Below are 22,887 nucleotides of genomic sequence, written 5' to 3' on the forward strand. Positions count from 1 at the left end.
CTGGGAGAGAGAGAGAGAGAGAGAGGTTACATAGATACACAGACCACAAAGACTATGGTTTGTACGTTATGATTCGCCGTTTATTTGCTCTAACTCTGTATGTTTCTTTATTAATAGGAAGATTTGCTAAGAATGTTAAGATACAGATAGATAGGTAGATAGATAGAAGTAGAGAGAGAGAGGGGGGGGGAGAGAGAGAGAGAAGTAGGTCAGGGGACAGACAGTGAGGGAAAACAAATGGAGTGAGAGTTATATAAACCTCAGCCTAGCAGGAGGAGTCTGCTTAGTATGTATGGAGGAAAGGAGGGGAAGGAGGAGGAGCGGGGGAGAGAAGTGAGAGAGGGGGGAGGGAGGGGGAAAAGAAAGGTTGTGTGGAGAGAAGAGGGAGGAGGGTATGGGGGAGGCGAGAAAGGAAATGGAAGAAGGGAAGAGGGGGTAAAAGGGTGGGAGGAGGGGAGGAAGGAGAAGATGGGAGGGAGAGAGGATGGTTGAAGGAGAGAGGGAAAAAGGTTTGGGGAATTGATAAGGAGGAAAAGGAGATTGGAGAGGAAGATGATGATGGAAGTAGAGGAAGGGGATAAAGTTTAGAGATGAAGAAAGGTGAGAAGTGGTGAGCGGAGAAGGAGGAAGAGGAGAGGGAAGAGATGGAAGAAGGTTGGGGAGGAAAAAGCGGAAAGAGAACGAAATAGGGAATAGAGTGAAAGGAAGAAGGAAGTAAAGAATTGGAAAGAAAGGGGAAGTGAGGGAGGATGGGGGTAGGGAATAAATAGGGTGGGGAAGGAGAATAAAGGAGGAAGAATGGGGAGGTAAGAGAAAAGGAGGAGAGATGGTGAAAGAAGGGAGATAGGGAAGGGGAAGGGATTGAGTGAAAAACAGAAGAGGTTAGAGGAGGGGAATGAAAGAGAGGGGAGAGGGAAGAGCGAAGGGAGGAATGAAAAGAAAAGAGAGGGAAGGAATGGAGGGGACAGATGGAAACAAGGGAAGAAAGGGCAGGAATGAGGAAAGGGGAGAAGAGAAAGGGTGGTATGGAGGGAAGAACAGACAAAAAATAGAAGGGAAGGGAAACTAGAGAAAAGAAAGGAATGAAAGGGAAAGGCGAAGAGAAAAGGGAAAGGAAGGTGAGGGATGGAATGGAAAGGAAGGCAGCGGTGACCTTGGAGTGCATGGGAAAAGAAAGGGAGGGAAAAAGTAGAGAAAGGAGAGAATGGGTAGGGAGGAACACGGAAGAAAAGATTAGAGATGGAACAGAAGGAAAAGGTAAGGAAGGAATGGGAAGGGGTTACATTTAGAAGGTAAGGAAAAGAAAAGAAAAGAAAAGAGGACGATAGGGGTGGAGATGGAAGGGAGGGTAGTTGAAGGAAATGAGCTCATAATGATAGTAGTAGTAGTAGTAATAATAATAATAATAATATTGACAACAGCAACACCATCAACACTAACAACAGTAATAATACCACAACACCCACGCCAAGAAAAACAAAAGCATCACCACCACCATCGCCTGCGGCAAACATTAGCATTTTTCCTGCCCACCGCAAAAAAAAAAAGGAAAAAAGAAAAGAAAAAAAAAAATACTCCCCCCCCCACCCTACCCTCCATCCGGTCGAACCAGTTTTTAGGGGTGGGTGGAGAAGTACCGGGTTTGTGGTGTGGATATGCCCCCGGTCTGATAAACTGGTACATCTTTCCCCCCCCACCCCTCCCCGTGCCCCCTCCTCTCTCCCACCCCTCCCCTTCCCTCTCCTCTCTCTTCCTTCCCCCTCCTCCCTCCCACCATCACCTTACCTCTCTTTCCCCGCCCTCACCTGCGCGATCACCATCACATCCTTCCCCCCCCCCCACACACACACATCGTTACATTCTTTACCCATCCCAACCCACGTCATCACCCTCCCTACCCATCCCTACCCACACCATCACCCTTCATACCCATCCCTACCCACACCATCACCCTTCATACCCATCCTTACCCACACCATCCCCTCTCCCACCATCACCCCTCACCCATCCCTACCCACACCTTACCCATTCCTAGCCACACCAGCATCCTTCCTACCCATCCCTACTCGCACCATCACCTTCCCTAACCCCATGTGTCCGAGAGTGTGTCCCTGAAGTGAAGGTAAATTGCTTGGTGTTGGCCAGAGTGAAAAACAAAACGTCAGCACAGTCAAGGAATATAGCCCTAAAATAATAATAATAATAATAATAAATAAGTAAATAAAATAAAATAAAATAGGTCGCTGCTTAGGCCTGTCTGTCTTTTTCTAACATCTCTGAAGTAAAATAAGTAAATAATAATACAGAAAAGACAGAATATAAAGAAAAATAAAACTGGACTTATCTGATGTAGGTGAGATTGCCACCCATGTCATCTCGCCCTTGATATAAAAGACAGTAAGAAAATAAAAAGGCAAGAAAGGCAAAAAAATACATTACATGGCTTAGGACAGTTCGCCACTCAAGCCATTCTCGTCACAAAGAAAAGAAGAGAATAAAGAACTAAAAAAAAGTGACAGGAAAGTTTGCCACATAACATTCTCGACATAAAAAGAAAGAAAAAAAGAAACTAGACTGAGGTTAGTAGAGTTCACCACCCAAGTCATTACACACACACACACACACACACACACACACACACACACACACACACACACACACACACACACACACACACACACACACACACGAAACAGGTCACCACGTAAAGCATCTTGTCATAAAATGGAAAAGGAAGAAGAATAAAAATATTTCAGTATGAATTTGCCCCTGAGCCTTCTCGTCACAAAAACAGCGAGGGAGGGAGAGAGAGAGAGAGAGGGAGAGAGAGAGAGAGAGAGAGAGAGAGAGAGAGGGAGGGAGGGAGGGAGGGAGGGAGGACAAGGAAAAAACTACACCAGGGTTAGGAGACTTCATCATAGCCATCCCGTCACTCGCCCTTGATTGCCGACTTAGCAATCATGTGGGCATAGTTTAATCCCACTTGCCGTCATTCTCCTCCCTGTGCTAAATTTAACCCGCCTGTCGAGGTTAAGAATGATTTAACCCAGGCTCAGTCTTAATCCTTGAGTGTTGTGAAGCTTCCTCAGTACTGGGTTTATCTTCGCGTATTGAAAGTTTATGCATGACAGCCTGAATGAAGGGAATGCAGACTGTTTAAGCCAGCCAAGTGTCAGTCAGTCCAGCTAAGAGGACTTCATCCCGATCTAACCTAACCTAACCTAGCCCAGCCTAACCTGACCTGACCTAGCCAACCCAGTTCACACACGATGTAATATTACCTGTGCTGAATGGACTTATCCCATCCCATCCCAGTCTAACCTAACCTAATCTGACCTCACACAGCTCAGTCTAGCTTAATCAGCTAACCAAACTAAACTTAATCAAGCTTACCCGACCCTGTGTTCAGATGTGTGTGTGTGTGTGTGTGTGTGTGTGTGTGTGTGTGTGTGTGTGTGTGTGTGTGTGTAGGGCTTATGTGCACAAGCAGTCGATTGCATGTGCGTGTGTAAGGGCCATAAATGCGGCATGTGTGTGTGTTTGTGTGTGCGCGTGTGTGTGTGTAAGGTCAGTGTGCGTGTTGATGGTCGCTGATGATAGGGTGACGCAAGCCCATCACAGCCTCCCCCTCCCCCTCCTCATCATCTCGTCTTGCCAGTACTCCCCTCCTCCTTGTTCCACCCCTTCTCCTCCCCTCCCCTCCCTTTTGTTTCTTGCCCCATCCTTTCCCCTCCTCCCCTTTACATTCTTCTCCCCTCTCCCCCCATTTCCCCTCTCATCTTTCCCCTCACCGTCCCTCTTCCCCTCCCCTTCTCCTCATCCTCATCTTTCAACTCCTCCCCATTCCTTTCCCTCTTCCTTCCTTCTCGTCTTTTCACCCCTTCTTCTCTCCTCCCCTTTCCCCTGCCTTTCCCCTCCATCTAGTCTTTCCGCTGCCCCTTCCCCTTCCCTTCCCCCTCCCTCTTTCGTGTTTTTCCACTCTTCCTTCCTCTCTCCTTCCCCCTCCTCTTTCCACTTCACTCTCCCTTCCCATCTCTACCCATTTTTATCGTCTATTCTACTTCTATGTCATCCCCCCCCCCTTCTCTCTCTCTCTCTCTCTCTGCGTCTTCCTTTCATATAAAAATAGAGACTTGAAGGAAAACGAAATGATCCTCTCTTAGGAAGGAAGGAAGAAAAGAAGGAAGGAAAAAAGCAAAGAAGGGAGGGAGGGAAGGAGGAAACGAAGGAACATAATATAAGACTGAGAAGGGAGGGAAGGGAGGAAGGAATATAGTAGGAAGCAAGACGGAGAAAGGAAGGAAGGGGGGGAGAATAAGAAGGAGTGAAGGAAGGAAGAATGAGGACACGATGATAAATAGATCGAAGAAAGAAGGAAGGAAAGAGGAATGACCTTAGACGGATGGATGGATAGATAGACGGATGGATGGGTGGATGAATGGATGGATGGATGGATAGATAGACGGATGGATGGGTGGATGAATGGATGGATGGATGGATAGATAGACGGATGGATGGGTGGATGGTTGGATGGATGGAAGAGAGAACCAAAGAATACAGAAGCAGGAAGGCAAATAAAGAGACAGACAGACAGATGCAGAAAACACACACAAATAGATATTGTTAGGTAAGTGGGTAAATAGACAGATACAGACAGAGGGAGGTAGAGACAGACAGATAGACAGACAGACATAACCACATCCATTTAGTTAGTATGCGAGGTATGCTGTTCTAAATATGGAAGCGGTATGTGTGTCGGTATGATGGGGGTATGATCTGTATATTAAAGAGGATATACCATAATTGTCTCAGTCACTGGTATGCTTTGTATGTTGAGGGGAGAGATATATGCACTGAACGGTATATTTTGGTATTTTAGTGAGGCTGTTGGTATATCTCAGTTTGTGGTGTGGTATAATGGCTGGTGTATAGTCGTTTGGTATACTAATTTCTGTTATTTAGATAATGGTCTATCGAGAAGTATAATTGATATGCCTCTGTCTGCCTATATGAGGGAGGGGGGGTATGAGCTGGGGATAGGACAGCCTGATGGCGGGATTCAGGGTGGCATGGAGGCGATTTGTTTGTGGCCACCCCTTACGGAAGTCAGTCGGGTGGTATTAGATAATTATAAACTTTTGGTATATCTTCCTCAGTAACCTGGTATTGTAGTATATTGAGAAGTATGCTGTTTGATTCTGATATACCCCATCTCTGGTATGCTCTTTTAGTAAACGGCTATTATATAAAAGAATAGATATAACGCTTGAATATACCCTTCCCTTTAATATATAGCTACTTATAACTTAGCCATATCAGTAAGTTTCTCTCTCTCTCTCTCTCTCTCTCTCTCATCTGATATACCCTCCCAGCATACTCCGGCACCTCCCTCTGTAAACTCGCTCTAGCAGCATATTTATGTGACGAGAATAAAGGTATATTTCAGGGCAGTGTGCTGGTTATACCCTGACACTGTGCTATTTTGGAGTGAGGTATGATGAGAGAGGGAGAGAGAGAGAGAGAGGCACCAGTATGTAGAAGAATTAAAGGATAATTTAGTAGATGTGAATAAATTTGACGTCTATGACACACCTGCGCTACGTCTTGTGGGCAGGTGTGCTCAGATGTATTTGTTCTGCAGGTGTTCTGTATCATTATAACACCTGCCTCGTAATTCAGGTGTGTGTGTGTGTGTGTGTGTGTGTGTGTGTGTGTGTGTGTGTGTGTGTGTGTGTGTGAGGTCGGGGATTTTCAGTAATATTATAGTTTTTTACTTTCTCATATACAGCACACACACACACACACACACACACACACACACACACACACACACACACACACACACATATTGTAGGCGTTGGTGATATCATTTACTTTATTCTTGCTGCCTCCAATCTATTTTATCTTTGTTACATCACCTCACACCAGTCTCACATGTCTTGTCCTTTATTACAGGTGTTAGTTGAGTGAAAACGACGTGCGTGGGAACACTTGTACAGAGGGCAGGTGTTTCAAATCTTTATTATTACTGTAGATCTACCAATAAAGCTGTCCGTGTTACACCTGTCTTTCGTCTTGATTGCAGGTGTTCGTTGAGTGTGGCGGGAGTGAAATACGAAGGCATTATAAAGGCAGTTGTACTTTGTCACATATCAGTCATCACACATTTTAGATCTCCAGTTACACCTATCCTTTTATTATTTCATTTAACACCTGTCCACATGCGTTATTACAGGTGTTGGTTGAGTATGACGACGTTGAGTGGCAGCGGCGGGAGTGGGTGCACGTGTACAGAGGCCAGGTGTTTCAAATCTTCCTGCTGGAGCGAACACTGGCCTGGGCGTCTCGGAAACACCCTACCAAGCTGCGCGCCCCTCCAGTCACTTGGCCAGCACTCGTAAGTACACAGGTTGTTTATTAGTTACTCCTTGATTACCTACTTATCTTTTACTCATTGTTTGTGTATTAGGTGTTCGTAGTGGTGATGATGATGATGATGATAGTGGAAATACACACACCAAATTGGGTACCTTATCCTATACTCTACTGTATCATACTTTACCTTACCGCACCTTACCTTTACCCTTATCTCACCTTACCTTACCCTACCCTACCCTGTTACACCTGTCCTGACTCATCTGCATAACCAGTTCCTCCCTTCTCTCCCTCTATTCTCCTCCCTTCCTCCCTCCTTCCCTCCTCCTCCTCATCCGTTCCATCTCCCCTAACTCTTCCTTCCTTCTTCACCCTTCCTTCCTCTCAACTTCCTATCCCTTCTCTCCCATCATCCCTTTTCTTTCTCCTTTCATCTATCCTTCCCATCGCCCCCGTTCCTTTCCTTTCTCTGCTTCCCCTTATCTCTCTTCTCCTTTTCCTTCCTTTTTCTCTAGCAAATTGCATCATTTTTCTTCTTTATTCAACTCTTCCTTTCCCTCTTCCTTTTTATGTTCATCATTTCCTCTCTCCTTACCCTCCATTTCTGTGTGCCTTAGCATTGATGCCTTTGTTCCTTCCTTTCTTCCTTCCCTCCTTCCTTCTTCGTTCCGTCCTTTTCTCTCGCGATTCTTTGTCCTTCTTGAATCCTTTCATTGATCATTTCTTCCAGTCCATCCATCCATGTTTTTTTCCAGCTTTCATTTCCATCCTGCCAACCTTTCTTTTCTCTTCCTCATTTTGTGACTTTCATTTTTCATCATTCACTTCGTGTTCTTATTCCCTCCTCTTTTTCTCGTATTCATTCTTGCTTTCTCTTTTCATTCCTTACTCTCCCCTCCCCCTCTCTCGTGACCTCTTTTCTGTTGATGCATCCTTCTCTCGTCCCTGAGTTCCTTCTCCTCCTCCTCCTCCTCCCAAGCGTTCAGTACCCTTCCCACTCTGCCACTTCCTCCCCCTCCCCCTTCTCCCCCTCCAGCATGAAAGGTCGCTTCACCCTTCCCCTCCCTTTCCCTCCCCTCCCCTCCCCTCCCCGATTATGCATAACCCCTTCTCCCCCTCCCCCTTCACACACATAGCTCTGGCGTCACCCATCTTCCCCCTCCCCCATTCCCTCTCCTCCCCCTTCCCCCTCTCCATCCTACCTCTTCCCCTTACCCCTCTCCCTGCCCTCCCTCCCCATCCAAGCCCCCTCCTCTTTGTATCCCTTTCCTCCCATCTTTTTTTTTTTTCCCCCTCCATTCTCCCACCTCCCAGGGTAACTATTATGGAGAGAGAGAGAGAGAGAGAGAGAGAGAGAGAGAGAGAGAGAGAGAGAGAGATGGGAGAAATGGGAGGGGAAGATAATAGTGTAGGTATTTTTAGGGTGGAGCTTTGTTTATGCGTGTGTATGTGTGTGTGTGTGTGTGTGTGTGTGTGTGTGTGTGTGTGTGTGTGTGTGTCTGAAGTGAATGAATGTGTGTGGTTGTTTGATGGTGTAGTATATCATGGAAGGAATGTGACGTGTGTGTGCGTGTGTGTGTGTGTGTGTGTGTGTGTGTGTGTGTGTGTGTGTGTGTGTGCATTCGGATTTGTGTGTGCTTGGCTGTGAATGTTTACAAGTACCGTTATCTGTGTAAATATGTGGATGGATAGATGGATTGCATGCATTTATGTACGTATAGATGTGTTAGGATGTATCTGTATGTCTGAATGTATTTATGTACGTATGTTTGTATGTGTGCATGTCTTCCCATGTATGCGTGTCTGTGCTTGAATGATATTATGTCCCTTAACCAGAGATTATCCTGCGACTGTTTGCTGTATCTGTATTAAGTCACTGATTAGAGTGAGAGAGATAAAGTAATTCCTGTCCCTTTCCCCTCTCTCATATCATCCCGTCTGTACCCCTCTCCTCGCTTCCCTTCCCTTCCCTTTCCCTCCCCTGACCTTCTCTCCCCCAATCTCGTCTTTCTACCCCTCCCGTCTCCTCCCACCTCCCCACTTCTGTCTCCCTCTCTCCTCTCCCATCTCCTCCGTACGCTCCCCCCCTCTCCCTCCTCCTCTTCATTCCTCTCCGTCCCCTCACCCTCCTCATCTCTCCTCTCCCCTCCCCCTCCTCATCCCCCACCCTGGAAGTAAGGTGAGTGACCCATCTCCCCCTTCTTACCCTCCATCCTCCCCCACCCTTACCCTGCATGGACCCTGTTGACATCTTGTGGTTCCTGCCAGGCTGCCACCACCATCACCACCTCGCCACCTCCAGCATCCCTGCCACTTCCTGTCTTTGTCACCCTTTCCTCTGTCCGTACACTATCATCACACCTGCCACCACCACCACACTGCCACCACATATCCTTTCCATCCTTCATCGCCCCTCTGCCACAACCACCACCACCACTAAGCCACCGCCTTTCACTGATATCATCTACCCTGTCACCATCTTTACTTCCTGCTAACCTACGTCCTAGCCTGCTTGCCTGCCTGCCTGACTAGCTGACTCTCTACCTGCCTACTTCCCTGCCTTCCTGCCCACCTCCTTGCCTGCCCTCTTCTACAAAGGAAAGAAAGTAGCAACAGACCTGTTGGTTCTTTTGAGGCTTTTAGTTATATTGAAGATTATACCTAACAAAACTGTTTTGTAAGTTAAAGACCTCTCTGCCTAGCTACCTACCCACCTTTCTGTCTGCTTGCCTTCTTGCCTACTTAGATACCTCCCTGCCTTTCTGCCTAACTACACACCTACCTCCTCTCCTGCATGCCTGCCTGCGTAGTGTGAGGCCAGCGACCCTATCCCGCTCCTCTCTATTGATTCTCCTCTCCTGCTGCCTGCATGTATGTCCTTCCACACCCTGCCTCCCTCCTGCTGCCTGCATAGACTGTGTCCTCCTTCCTCACCCTGCCTCCCTCTTGCTGCCTGCATCTGTGTCCTTCCTCACCCTGCCTCCCTCCTGCTGCCTGCATAGACTGTGTCCTTGCTCACCCTGCCTCCCTCCTGCTGCCTGCATCTGTGTCCTTCCTCACCCTGCCTCTCTCTTGCTGTCTGTATCTGTATCCTGCCTCACTCTCCCTCTCTCTTGCTGTCTGTATCTGTATCCTGCCTCACTCTGCCTCTCTCTTGCTGCCTGAATCTGTGTCCTGCCTCATCCTGCCTTCCTTACTTTGCCTGTCTCACCCTGTCTCTCACTTGCTGCCTGTACGTCTGCCTATCACCACCTTATCTGCATCATCCTGTCAGCCTAGCTTTCAAACTCTGCTTTCCTCAACCCACTTGTCTCACCCTACCCTCCGCCGCCCCACCTTGCCCCAACCCTGCCTCAGTCTGCCTGCCTCCACCCTGCCTCGACCCCTTACTCCTCCTATCCCCACTCTACGTAACCATGTACCTATTATAAGAACATAGGAAAGACGACAAGTGCAGTAGGCAGGTTGTCCCACACTAGATAGCTGCTGGGTATGTGCAGACGTCAAGAAGATGGATATATAGATAGAGGTAGATGAATGGATGGATGGATGGATAAATAGATAGATGGATAGATAGATAAGTATATGTAGCAAAAAAAAGAAGACTCCTTGATTCTCTTCTGCTTCCTGGGTTTATGTATAAAGGATCTTAACCACTTTACAAGAAAAACGAGTATCCTTAACAGTTAACCATTATCGCATGTTCCGTTTGTGTGTGTGTGTGTGTGTGTGTGTGTGTGTGTGTGTGTGTGTGTGTGTGTGTGTGTGTGTGTGTGTGTGTGTGTGTGTGACTTTATTGTTGATTGATGTCATTGTGAAGTGCTTGGTACCGGTAGCTGTATAAGTAAAGGGGATATCATACACTGCGTTTATACAGGAAAGTTATAAAAATGTGGTTTCCTGTACTTGTGTTTACCTCACCCTGCCTCACCCCATCTTGCCTCACCTCACCCTGTCTCATCTCACCCTGCCTCACCCCATCTTGCCTCACCTCACCCTGTCTCATCTCACCCTGCCTCACCTCATCCTTCCTCATCTCAGCCTCCTCACTACACTCTGCCACACCTCACCCTGCCTCTCCCCACCCTGCCCCACCCCTTGCTGCTCTGCCATGTCGTAAACCTTGTCCCAGCTTTCACCTTACCCACCCTGTCCTGGCTTCATCCGAGGAACACCCTGTCTCCCCTCACCCAGCCCCCTCCCAACCCCTCATCCCTTCATCCTCTCTTTCCTCCATCCCCATCTGTCTCTTCTCCATCCCTCCCCCCTTTACTTCTCTTTCCAGCCTCATCTCCCACCCTTCTCTCACTCAAAAATCAACTCCCCTCCCTCCCCCTCATCCTCCCTCCCTTCCCCCTTCCCTCTCCCTCCCCTCCCTCCCTCTCCGCCTCCCCCACTCCCTCCTTCAATCCCAAGCAGACTATTAAAGTGATTGGACTCCCGGCTGAGGTACGTTCATTTAACTCTTGAAGGGAGTTGGCCCATGTGCGTGCGTGTATGTGTGTGTGTGTAAGAAAGAGAGAGAGAGAGTTTCTCTCTCTCTTTCTCTCTCTCTCACACACACACACACACACACACACACACACACACACACACACACACACACACACACACACACACACACACACACACACACACACACACACACACACACACACACACACCGTCCGTCCCCTGAAAAAATTATAAGTGTAAATAATAAAACAGTTGAAGAAGACGTATTGCCTAAAGATGGCCATGATTAGTTTTTGTTTTCTTTTTTTTTTCTTTTTTTCTTTTTTTTGAGAAATCGACTGGGGTCACTGGACAAGATTACAGGTCAAGTGACAGGCCATTAGGAGAGGGTTGCAGGTTTGGTGGTGCAAATGGTTATGATGATAGTAATGATGGTGTTGGTGGTGATGATGATGATAGTGGTGGTGGTGGTAATGATGATGATGCAGGCAGAGAGCAGGGTCACAGAGCAAGACAGCAGGTTAGAGATGCAGGTCAGGTCAGAGATTGGCTCCCAGGTCAAGGTCACAGGTCATCTCAGGTCAAAGGTTAGATCATAGGTTACGAATAAAGGCCAGAGTTGGAGGTCAGGTCACAGGTCAGGGTCACGCGCCATATTCATGTAGATCTTAGGTCAGAGTTACAAGACAGGTTAAAAGTTAGATTGAAAGTCAGGTCAGATAAAAGGTTAGATCGTAAGTCAAGGTCAAGTCAGAGGTCAAAGGTCGCAAGCCAAGGTCAAGCCAGAGCCACAGCTGGTAGTTTCTTATTCTCTTGTTTATTGATATATTGTGTTCCTTTGTTTTGTCTTTAGTTTTTAATATACTTTTCTTCTCCATAATTGTGTTTTTATTTCCTTTCCTTCCCCTGTTATATTTTCTTTGTTTTACCCTCTTATGAATGATCTTGTTTTTCATATTCATCGTTTTCTGTTAATTTCCATTTTTGTCTTTCATATCTCCTGTCTGTTTCCCTCGTTATTCAATCCATCTTTCGCTTTCTCATTTTTCTCTTTCCATTTTCGTTTTATCGCTGCTCCGGCCACGTTTCCTGTTTGCCCTGTTATTCCCCTTGTGTGTTGTTGTGTACGCCCTTGCTGATGTTTCCCCTCGCTGTGGGGAGGGGAGGGAGAGGGGGACGGGTAGGGGAAGGGAGGGGAGGGGAGATGAGAGATGCGTGGGCTGTGTGGAGAGGGTTCACCGCCCGCCCGGGGTCACTGTTTCCCCTCACTTTTCTCCTCACTCCCCTCCCCTCCCCTCCCATGTCCTCCCCTCCCCTCCCATGTCCTCCCCACCATCCCTTTACACATTCTTTCCTCCCTGATTCCCCCACCATCGCATCACTCATCTCGTCATTCATCTTCCCCTTTACCTCCCCTCGCTCTTTTCTACCCCCACCTTTATCTGCCCTTACCCTTCTCCCCTCTCCCTCACCTTTTATCTTCCCTCACCCTCCCTTCTGATCTCTCTCTCTCTCTCTCTCTCTGTCTTTCTCTCTCTCTTTCTCTCTCTCTCTCTCTCTCTCTCTCTCTCTCATTGTTTAGACAAAATTTGCCTTGGAGGTAAGGATATGCGCCAGAGAGAGAGAGAGAGGGATTGATCGTACCCCCTATGAGACGTGGCTTCATAACACCTGTCCGGAAGTCATCACAGGTGTTTTGAGGGATGTGGGAGTATGTGAGGTGTGTATATATTCTCTCTCTCTCTCTCTCTCTCTCTCTCTCTCTCTCTCTCTCTCTCTCTCTCTCTCTCTCTCTCACACACACACACACACACACACACACACACACACACACACACACACACACACACACACACACACACACACACACACCATTCTTCCCTCTTTGTCCATCTGTTTGCCCTCCCTCTTTCATTCTTACCATCTCCATTCATTCCCTCCACCCATTTCACTCCCTCCACCCATTTCACTCCCTCCACCCATTTCACTCCCTCCACCCATGTCACTCACTCCACCCTCCCGTTTGTTTTTTCTTTTTTCACCTTCGTAGTTTACTTCCCCGTTTCCATCTTCTTCCCTTTTCACCTCTCACCTCTCCTCCCTCTCCCTCTTTTTCTCACCTTTCCTCTCTTTCCCTCTTTCTCTCACCTCTCCTCCCTCTTACTCTCCCTTCATCTCTCCCTCCTCTCCCTCTCACCTATCCTCCCACTCCCTCTCACCTGTCCTCCTCTCTCTCTCTCTCTCTCTCTCTCTCTCTCTCTCTCTCTCTCTCTCTCTCTCTCTCTCTCTCTCTCTCTCGCCTATCCTTCCTCTCCCTCTCATCTCTCCTTTCTCTCCGTCTCATCTGTCCTTCCTCCCCCTCTCACCTTCCTCTCTTCTCCCTCAACTCCCGCTTCCTTGACCATGACCTCGACAGCAAGTTTCCTCCCTCCCGAAACTTTCCTCCCTCTTGTGATTCCTCCGGAGACACTTTCCTCCACTTCTCATTAACAGGGAGGAGATACGGAGAGATGGATGGAGGGGGAGAAGGAAGGGAAGGAATGAAAGACAGGAGGAGGGAGTAAGGAAGGGGAGGAATAAAGAGATAGAGGAAGGGAGGAAGGAAGGAAGGAAGAGGTAGGAGTGGAGGGAGGGAAGGAAGGGGTAGATGGGAGTGGAGGGAAGGAAGGAAAGGGTAGGTAAGATATAAAGAAAGAGAGATTAGAGAGTAAGAAGGGAAGGGAGGGAAAGGAGGAAAGTAGAGATGGGTCGAACGAAAGGAGGAAGGGGGTAGGGAGGAAAGAGGTAGATTTGGGAGGAGAGGAGTGAGGAAGTAATGAGAGAGAGATGGAGAAGAAGAGAGGAGGATAGTTGCAAGAAAAAAGGGAAGGGAGGGAGAAAGAGAGAGAAAAAAAAATCTGGAACTCATTCTCTCCATTACTCGTTTCCTTTTTTTTTTTTTTTTTCCGTCCTAACTTTTTTTTTTTTATGCTCTTGAGTCGTCGTTTTCTTTGTCTTATTTCTTTCGTTTTCTTTATCTCCTGTTTCACTTGTTTTGTTAGTTTTATATTTTTGTTTCGTTTTAAGTTTCTTAGTCTTCTTTCATCTTTCCGGCTTTCATTTCTCTCCTTTCTGTTCTGAATCGTTCCCCTGCCTCCTCCTCCTCCTCCTCCTCCTCCTCCTCCTTCTCCTCCTCCTTCTCCTCCTCCTCCTCCTCCTCCTCCCTGCCCAGTCGCTTATACTAATCCCTGTCCTTCCTCTTCCCCATCCCCTTCCCCCCCTCATTTCTCCTCCCTTCGTTCCCATCCCTCCCACTCCTTCTGCTACTTCCACTTCCGCCTTCCCTTCCCTTCCTCTCCCAGTCTTTTCTCGTACTTCCACTCCTCTCTACTGTACACACCTCCCCTCTTCCCCCTCCCGCCCCACTCCACTTCCACCCACCTTTTTTTTGTAACGAAAGTGCTGATGAACAAGCGGACAAAGATGGCGCAGGTGTAGGCTACTGTAGTAAGGCAGCGAACCTTGAAACAGATTAAAAATATAATAAGAACAAAACAAGGTCAAGAGGAAAAACAGAGAACGGAGCAGTAACATTCCAGTAGTGAAACTGTGTCACACTAATGTTGCTCTGAGTACCCACTGTACACATGGAAAATATAGAAGTGAGTGGACAGATTCCGTATGCACTAGATTTCACTGCGCAAAATTAGCGCAGTTTGGAAACCCGGCAGTAGTCACTGACCGAACAAGTCATTTGGATGTTTAAGGACGATAAAATAGGAAGTATACAGACTCGTAAAAACATCAAATGCATATTTAAGTAGACATTGCTGTACTGTAATGTGCGAGTAACTGAACAAAATATCTCAGAGTATTGTAAAGAGTAATTCAGCGTCCTCAGCCTTTTGAGGTGATAATGTAATATATATAGATATATAGGTTCATGTATAACAGTTTGTCTCAATAAAGTGTCTAAAGTCTAAATTCAAATCCATCTCGTTCCCCCTTCCCTCCCCTCCTACCTCCTTCCCTCTCCTTCCTCTTCCCCCTCCCTTCCTCCCCGACCCCATTACGTGACTAAGGTAGCAGAATTTCCTGTCAGGTTTCCAGTCAGGGAGGTTTTGTGTGTGTGTGTGTCCTTGAACAGCCCCCACACTCATACTTCGAACATTTGAACATTTTTGAACACTTTCTGAACACCTGAACTCGTTTTGAATATGGATAATCAGATAAGGAATTAAAACGATTGAGTAAATTTAAATATTAGTTCGCAAGTAAATGCCCACCCTGTTGTTGGTGAAAGTAGGGATGACGATGAAAATAATAATAATAATAATTCTAATCATCATCATCGTCATCATTACAATAAATGTGTGTAAATAACAAAACTGATAAAAAAGGGAGTAATAACTAATGTTTATACGGGTAAATCAGGTGTTTTTATGGGTTGGAAACATCTGCACACACACGCACACACCTGCTGATCATTTTGTACAAAGGATCTGTTTGTTTATGCGCAAGTGTGGTGAGAGAGAAAGAGGGTAGGGGGAAGTGAACTGTATGGTTAGAAGTATTTTGAGAGGGGACCGACTGATATGAATTGTATGTGTGTGTGTGTGTGTGTGTGGGAGAGAGAGAGAGAGAGAGCGAGAACGAGCCAGAATCAGCCTCACCTTTGACCTTACTCATTGACCTCATAATCTCTCTCATGCCTCAGGGGAAAGTTCACTAATTTACCCCTAGGCTATTCCTGATCCCACCTTAACCTCTTCAGGACGAGGGCGTATGTAACCTTGATTGTTGCTACCACCAGACGAGAGAGAGAGAGAGAGAGAGAGAGAGAGATGCTGTTATATTTTTCACTCTCTCCTCCTTCCCTTCACCCCATTTCTCCCTTTCCCCCATTCCCCCTCCACCCTCCCCTCCCCTGTAACAGATGTACTTCCCTGACAGGTGTGCAAACAGGTGTACTCAGGTATGATGAGATGTAGGTGTTCGTAGACAGGTTTACGTCAGAATTACACAGCAACATTGGGTGTACTAGCAGGTTTCATCTTCATCACCATCATCACCATTATCAGCATCATACAATTCCCCACTAAAAATAGGAATCACCACCACCACCGTAAGTCCGTGTGTGTGGAATCCAGAAATTAAAAAATTGTACTTCAGACTACAGTACTCTTATATGTACTCAAACTTCCCACAGGTGTACGTACCGTTGGTGGACCAGGCAGGTATATCCGAACACAAGTACCGGCCCGTGGAGTACCTGGTGGACCGAACCCTCGACTATCACGACTACTCACAGATCAAGCCCTACCAGGTATGTATCCTAGTACCTTGTCATCAGTACCTGTGTTGTTATGGTGAGAATGGGGTTGTTTGGGGTACCAGGGTAGTTAGGATACCTGGTGTAAGCCATTTCGATTATTATGTCTACTTCCAGATCAGGCCTTACCTTTTTACCTGTACCTGGGTTGCTATGTGGTAATGGGTGTGGCTGGTGTACTAGGGTGGTTGGGGTACTTGCTTGTTTGTTGTATCTGTATTACCGGTATGACTAGTTTCAGATCACGCCCTACCAGGTATGTATCCTAGTACCTTGTATCGTGATATCCTAGTACCGTGAACTGTTGAAAAGGAAGAAGTACACCATTATTTGGGAAAGGTGTTTATTGAGAATGTGCAGCTTGAAGATGATCCAAGTTGTGTCGAGTGAGGGATGTCAGTGAGGGAGAGATGACGAGAGTGAAAATACAGTATTACTGCACTAAAAGGTGCTATATTGTACATGATAAACTCCACACACACACACACACACACACACACACACACACACACACACACACACACACACACACACACACACACACACACACACACACACACACACACACACACACACACACACACACACACACACACACACACACACACACACACGCATGCGCAAATAAGGCCCTTGTTCAGAGTTAGCAGCTGTTCAGTGTTAAAGAAAGCACTAAGGGGTCGGTTTAGCGCACTTAGCGTTTGGGAAACTGATGTTGAAAGAGAAGTTTTGTGATCTTGCCATGATAGATCACGGGAGAGGGAGAGAGAGATGGAAGTGAAAGGCAAGTGGGGAGGAGGAAGCATAAGAGGGAGGGAGAGGGATGGGGGAAAGAGAGGAAGAGAGAGGGGGAGGAGGGGTTATCTGAGAGCAATATCGTGCAGGCTCTGACCAGGAAATTGCAGAGCTTTCTTCCAATATATATATATATATATATATATATATATATATATATATATATATATATATATATATATATATATATATGTGTGTGTGTGTGTGTGTGTGTGTGTGTGTGTGTCACTTTGCTTCCCCCTCCCTGTTTCTTTTCTCCCCCATCCATTGCCTTGCCCTTCTCATATCCATTTTTATCTTTCATTTCTTCCCTACCTCTCTTTCCATTCCTTCCTCCTTCCCATTCCCTTCCTCTTTTTTCCCCTTCTGCTTCCCACTCCTTCCCAGCCCCTTTCCTCATCCTTCTTCCCTCTCCTTGCCTTTCTTCCTTCCATTCCCTTCTGTTCCACTTCTGTGTTCTCAGCATTATATTCTCAACTACTACTTTCCTCCCTCCCCCTCCCCTTCGCCCTCTCTTACCTACTCTCTCCCCCTCCCCCTCCCTTTCCCCCGCTTATTTCACATCATTTACCCCACTTCCTTCCTCGCCCTATCACCCTCCCCCTTCCCCTCCCCTTCTCCCTCCTTCACCTCTTCCTTCTGTTTCATCTGTCTATATCAGTTTACTCGTTCATTTTTTTTTCTTCCCCTTCCCTTTCCCCTCCTTTCCTTTCCCTTCCCTTCCTCTTCCCCGTCCCCACCCTTCCTCTTCCCCTTCTTTACCTTCTGCTTCTCTCTCTTCGTTTCCCACCCCTCCTCTCCAAACTTTCTTCCTCCTTCCCCCGCTCTCTCTCCTTCTCTCTGGCGTGTGTTGGTAGAGTTAGCTCACACATTAGTCATGGTCTGTATTCTGGATTCCTGTGACCTTGAGAGAGAGAGAGAGAGAGAGAGAGAGAGAGAGGGATGGATATAGATGGAGAAAAAGTTTGTGTGTGTGTGCATGTGTGTAGGTCTGTGCTTGTATGTGCGTGAGTGTGTGGGAACGTGAGTGTGGGATCCTGCACATGTACGCCCCAGGTGTGTGTGTGGGAAATCATGTGCGTGTATGTATGCGTGTGCGTGTGACTCAGACTTCCTCCAGCCAAAGTTACAGCCATTGTTAACTCAGTCACCCCTCCCCCTACCCCTCCACCTCTTGAAACTCCCACACACACATACGCACGCACACAGAGAAGCGCTGGCACACACATACAAACACCTACATAGAAGCGCACACACACACACACACACACACACACACACACACACACACACACACACACACACACACACACACACACACACACACACACACACACACACACACACACACACACACACACACACACACACACACACACACACACACACACACACACACAGAACTTGTCAAACTTTCAAGATTGTTCCAAAGTTGGTGTGGCGAGAATTCCTGTACTGTAGTTGTTTGTTTGTTTGCTGGCTTATCTTGTTTTGTTTATTATAGTTACTTTTTCTTGTTTATGTTTATTCCTTGATTGAATGACAGAGAGTGTATCTGTATGTGTGTGTGTGTGTGTGTGTGTGTGTGTGTGTGTGTGTGTGTGTGTGTGTTTGAGATCATGTGTAGGCTACATTACCTACATAAGAGGCGTGTGGGCATACGTGTGTGTGTGTGTGTGTGTGTGTGTGTGTGTGTGTGTGTGTGTGTGTGTGTGTAACAAGTCACATGTACGTTTTCCATAATAATAATAATAATAATAATAATAATAATAATAATAATGATAACAATAATAATAACGTTAATGATGGCGATGCGAAATGTTTTATCAATCACTCCAAGCCTGATTTTTATGACCCAGCGATCAGAGGCGAAGGCAATTACCTGCATCAATTATATGCCCATTTATTTATTTATTTTTTTTTTTAATTATCGCGGTAGGTCAGCTTCAAGGTCAGGCTGGGGGGGGAGGGGGGTTGGAAGGTGTAGTGTGACTATGCAAACTGTGGTGGTAGTGTTTGTAGTTTTTGTGAATATTTACATTGTGTGTGTGTGTGTGTACCTTGATTTGAGAATTGTTTAAGTATTTTCTGAAGTGACGGGCTTTATGCAACATTACTGCAATTTGTGGAGTGGGGAGTGAGAAGGTTGTTGTTGTTGTTGTTGTTAGAGGGAATTGAGAAGGATCATTTTGCTCTTGTTGCTGTTATTCTTGTTTTTGTTGCAGTTGTTGTTGTAGCCTCAGGTGTATCTGAAATGTGAGCCCGGTGGACTGCAGGCCTGAGTTAATGCCTCTCTCTCTCTCTCTCTCTCTCTCTCTCTCTCTCTCTCTCTCTCTCTCTCTCTCTCTCTTTGCAACATTGATTAGAGAGCTGTTTAATTAAGTCTGTGTTGTGTTGAATGGCCGGCTTTATGCAACACTGCTGCAATTAGGAGAGGGGGGGAGGGAGGGAAAGAGGAAGGGTAAGAGTGGGATGGGGTGAAGGAGGGGAAGGTAGTGGGGGTAGAAGGGTAGGGAAAGATAAAGAAGCGGAAAAGGAGGGGGAAATGAGAAAGAAAAGGGGAGGGGGAGACAGACAGATAGACAAACAGTTATTGGACAGAGACAAACAGACAGACATAGGGGGTACAGACAGAAAGACATATAGACAGCTGAACAAACAGGCAGACAGACAGACTGTGTAAATAGACAGGCATGGTGGAAAGAGGGAGACTACTAGAGACAGAGAGAAGAGACCAAGACGTCGGTGAACCAAGACTAGGGGTTGAGAGAAACACAGCAAGACAGACAAATAAGCAGAGAGACTGAGACAGACAGACAGAGAGATCCAGACGTGAGTGAGGCAGGGCTGGGGGTAACCATGACAACGGGACGATATCAACAAGACCACGGGTTCTGAGAAGGACGCCGTTGTCATGGTAACCGCTGGAAGCCTTCACCACGTAAACACAGCAGGAGAGAGAGGAGGTACAGAAGCCATTAGATCTGGAGAGAGAGAGAGAGAGAAAGAGAGAGAGAGAGAGAGAGAGAGAGAGATGTATAATGGAGGATGTGGGTAGCAGAGTGTGTTTAAAGCCACTTATCTCTCTCTCTCTCTCTCTCTCTCTCTCTCTCTCTGTCTCTCTGTCTGTCTCTCTCTGGTAATATTAATCCTTTAGGTGTTGGCGCTTTCCTGTGTGTGTGTGTGTGTGTGTGTGTGTGTGTGTGTGTGTGTGTGTGTGTGTGTGTGTGTGTGTGTTTTACAGTAATCATGTGTATATTTTTGTTCACCGTTTTTGCTATGTCTGAATTGCGTGTTTGTATGTGTGTGTGTGTGTATCTGCGATCCGCGTTTGTGTGTGAACCTGTCTGTAACTGTGTGTTTTATTAAGTGCAATTTTAAGTATGTGTATGGCACTTAAATACACATGTATGTAAGTTTGTGTATATATGTATGTGTGTGTATATATGTATGTATGAAGAGATTATGTGTGTGTGATTGTTAATGTATGTGCTGTATGTATCTACTTCTGTGCATGTACGTGTATATAGGCGTGTGTGTGGGTGTGGGTGTACATGTATGTGTACCCCTAGCACCATCCTGCATATCCCCTCCATTGCCCTTAATTCACACACACATCCACTCATGTACGCTTGTTGCTGTGTGGTGGACGTTGTGGTAGTGGTTGTAGTTGTGGTGGTGGTGGTGGTGGTTGTGGTTGTGTAAATTATTGTTTATGGTAGAACTGATGGTATTTATGGTGCTGGTTATGGTTGTGGTGATAGTGTGTGCTGTGGTGGTAGTGGTGGTATTCGTGGTAGGGAAGGTAGTGGTACTGTTGGTGGTGGTGGTGGTGGTGGTGGTGGTGGTGGTAGAGTTGTGTATGTGTGTGGCTTATATCAGTTGTGTATCACTTGATTCTCTCTCTCTCTCTCTCTCTCTCTCTCTCTCTCTCTCTCTCTCTCTCTCTCTCTCTCAGAGATACGTTTTCTATTATCTCTCCACGTATCTTCTTCCCTCCCTTCTTCCTTCCCTCTCTCGCTCCCTCCCTCCCTCCCTCCCTCCCATTACACAGACCACTTCTTCACCACTCTAATAACAAGGCAGGAAGGGAGGGAGGGAAGGGAAAGGAATAAGGGGGAGGGGAGAGGAAGGAAGAGTGGGGGGAGGGAGGAAAGGGGGAGGGGGAGAAGATGAGGGTAATGACAGCTATTTAGAGCCCTTCCTCCCCCTCCTCCTCCCCTTCCCCCCTCCCCCTCTCCCCCGCCCCCTCAGGGCATGTTGGATTTATTGGTGGTATGTGAGGCAGTGGGGTAGGGCAAGGTGGTGGTGTTTATTTGTTTGTCGTGTTTGTGTGTTTGTCTGTTGGTTATTATTGTGTGTATTTGTTGCCTATAATTATCCTCTGGTTGTTTATCATCATCATCTCATTACCACCTCCTACTCCTCGACCACGATCATCATCATCATGATGTCATTCCTGCAATCCTTAATGCTAGTAGTGCGTGTTTGGGCTCTACCTGGTTGCAGAATGAGCTCTGCAACGTGGCATGCATGCTAAGCACACGTAATACTCCTACCTTGTCCATGAATAACCCCAAAGAAACTGGGGGTCTGCATATATGTCCTACCACAGCGTCCTGCCACACACCTGTCTTAACATACACGTACCCCACCACACCTACCACACTGTCCCACCACACACCTGTCATGCCATACACCTGCCTCACCACATCTGCCACACTGTTCCACCACATTTACCACACTGTCCCACCACGCAGCTGTCGTACCATACATCTGTCCCATCACACCTACCACACTGCCCTACCTCACAGTTTAAGAATACGTTTGTAATTATCTTAGTATAGCAATAGAAATAGGAAGTGTTAAGAGGAAGTAGGGATGTGGGATTAGAATGGCAAAGAAGACGCCTGTGTTATGTAAGAGTCCATTGATACTCAGAACTCCTTGGTACTTGATATAAAGCAGAGTCTGGGTATGAGGTCTGTAAAAGGAATGCTTGGAGGTGTGTTACTGAGTGTTAGAGTGTGTGTTACGGCCCGCTTGTGCTGTAAAGGCCTTGATATGAAACAGGGGACAGAGTAGAGGCTGTAGGAGTTCGTGGAGGTGTGTTCTGTGTGAAATGTGTTACTGCCCGTTGGTGATATAGACTTGTGTAAAACGGAGGTGTGTTTATGGAGTCTGCAGGGGGATTGTATGAAGGTGTTTTACTGTGTGTGTTACTGCTCTCGGGTGCTGTGAAGCCTTCGATAGCGAAACAGAGGGTCGAGTGTAGAGACTGTGAAAGGAGTGTGTGAAAGTATTTCTTTATGAAGACCTTGATGTTGAACAGATGTCTGAGTATGAAGGGTGAGTGAGGACTGCATAGAGGTGTATTACTGTTTTAATGTGTGAAGTGTGTAATCTCCGCCTGTGCCATGAAAGCCTTGACACGAAACATAACGCCATAACTCCGAGCGCAGAGGTTAGTAGCATGAAGGTGATTTGGTAACCACATTAACATAATTATAAGTGAGGGACTTGGGTACGAGAGTGAGAGGAGTGGAGATGAGACTGTCGGCATAAACCCATGACAAGATATCATTCCCATCATCACTACTGTGCCTCTCCTTATCTTCCTCTTCCTCATTTTCATCACTATTCCTTTCCTCGATCTTCTCCACCTCCTCCTCCTCTTTATCATTATCACTCATCATCATCGTTCTCCCTTATTATCCATCATCATGACTACACCCATCCTTCTCCTCCTCGCTTCTCTTTCCCATCCTCCTGGCTGAAAAAAAAATAAATAAATAAATAAATAAGATAGAGGTAAACTAAACCTAGAAACAGGGAAACACAAAAACAAGAGACACAATCATCAGAAAGTTCAGAAAGGAAAAAATGCTACGCCTCCATTCACTCAACCTTCAGGCCTTCTCTGCTCCACCCTGATGCCCAAACCTGTTCTG

General features: G+C 46.6%; 1 protein-coding gene across 1 annotated transcript in view; it reads left to right on the plus strand.

The window, feature by feature from the left end:
- The window catches only part of LOC145411679 (jumonji domain-containing protein 1C-like), a 202,951-nt gene that overhangs the window by 156,344 nt on the left and 23,720 nt on the right, over positions 1–22,887 (plus strand). The window contains exons 2-3 of the mRNA XM_080281685.1: positions 6,236–6,397; positions 16,019–16,135. Of these exons, the coding sequence (XP_080137811.1) occupies positions 6,236–6,397; positions 16,019–16,135 (279 nt within the window). The remainder of the gene's footprint in view (positions 1–6,235; positions 6,398–16,018; positions 16,136–22,887) is intronic.

Source organism: Coenobita brevimanus, chromosome 90 (genome assembly GCF_032717465.1).
Source record: "Coenobita brevimanus isolate Jiangsu-jjx chromosome 90, ASM3271746v2, whole genome shotgun sequence".
NCBI lineage: Eukaryota > Metazoa > Arthropoda > Malacostraca > Decapoda > Coenobitidae > Coenobita > Coenobita brevimanus.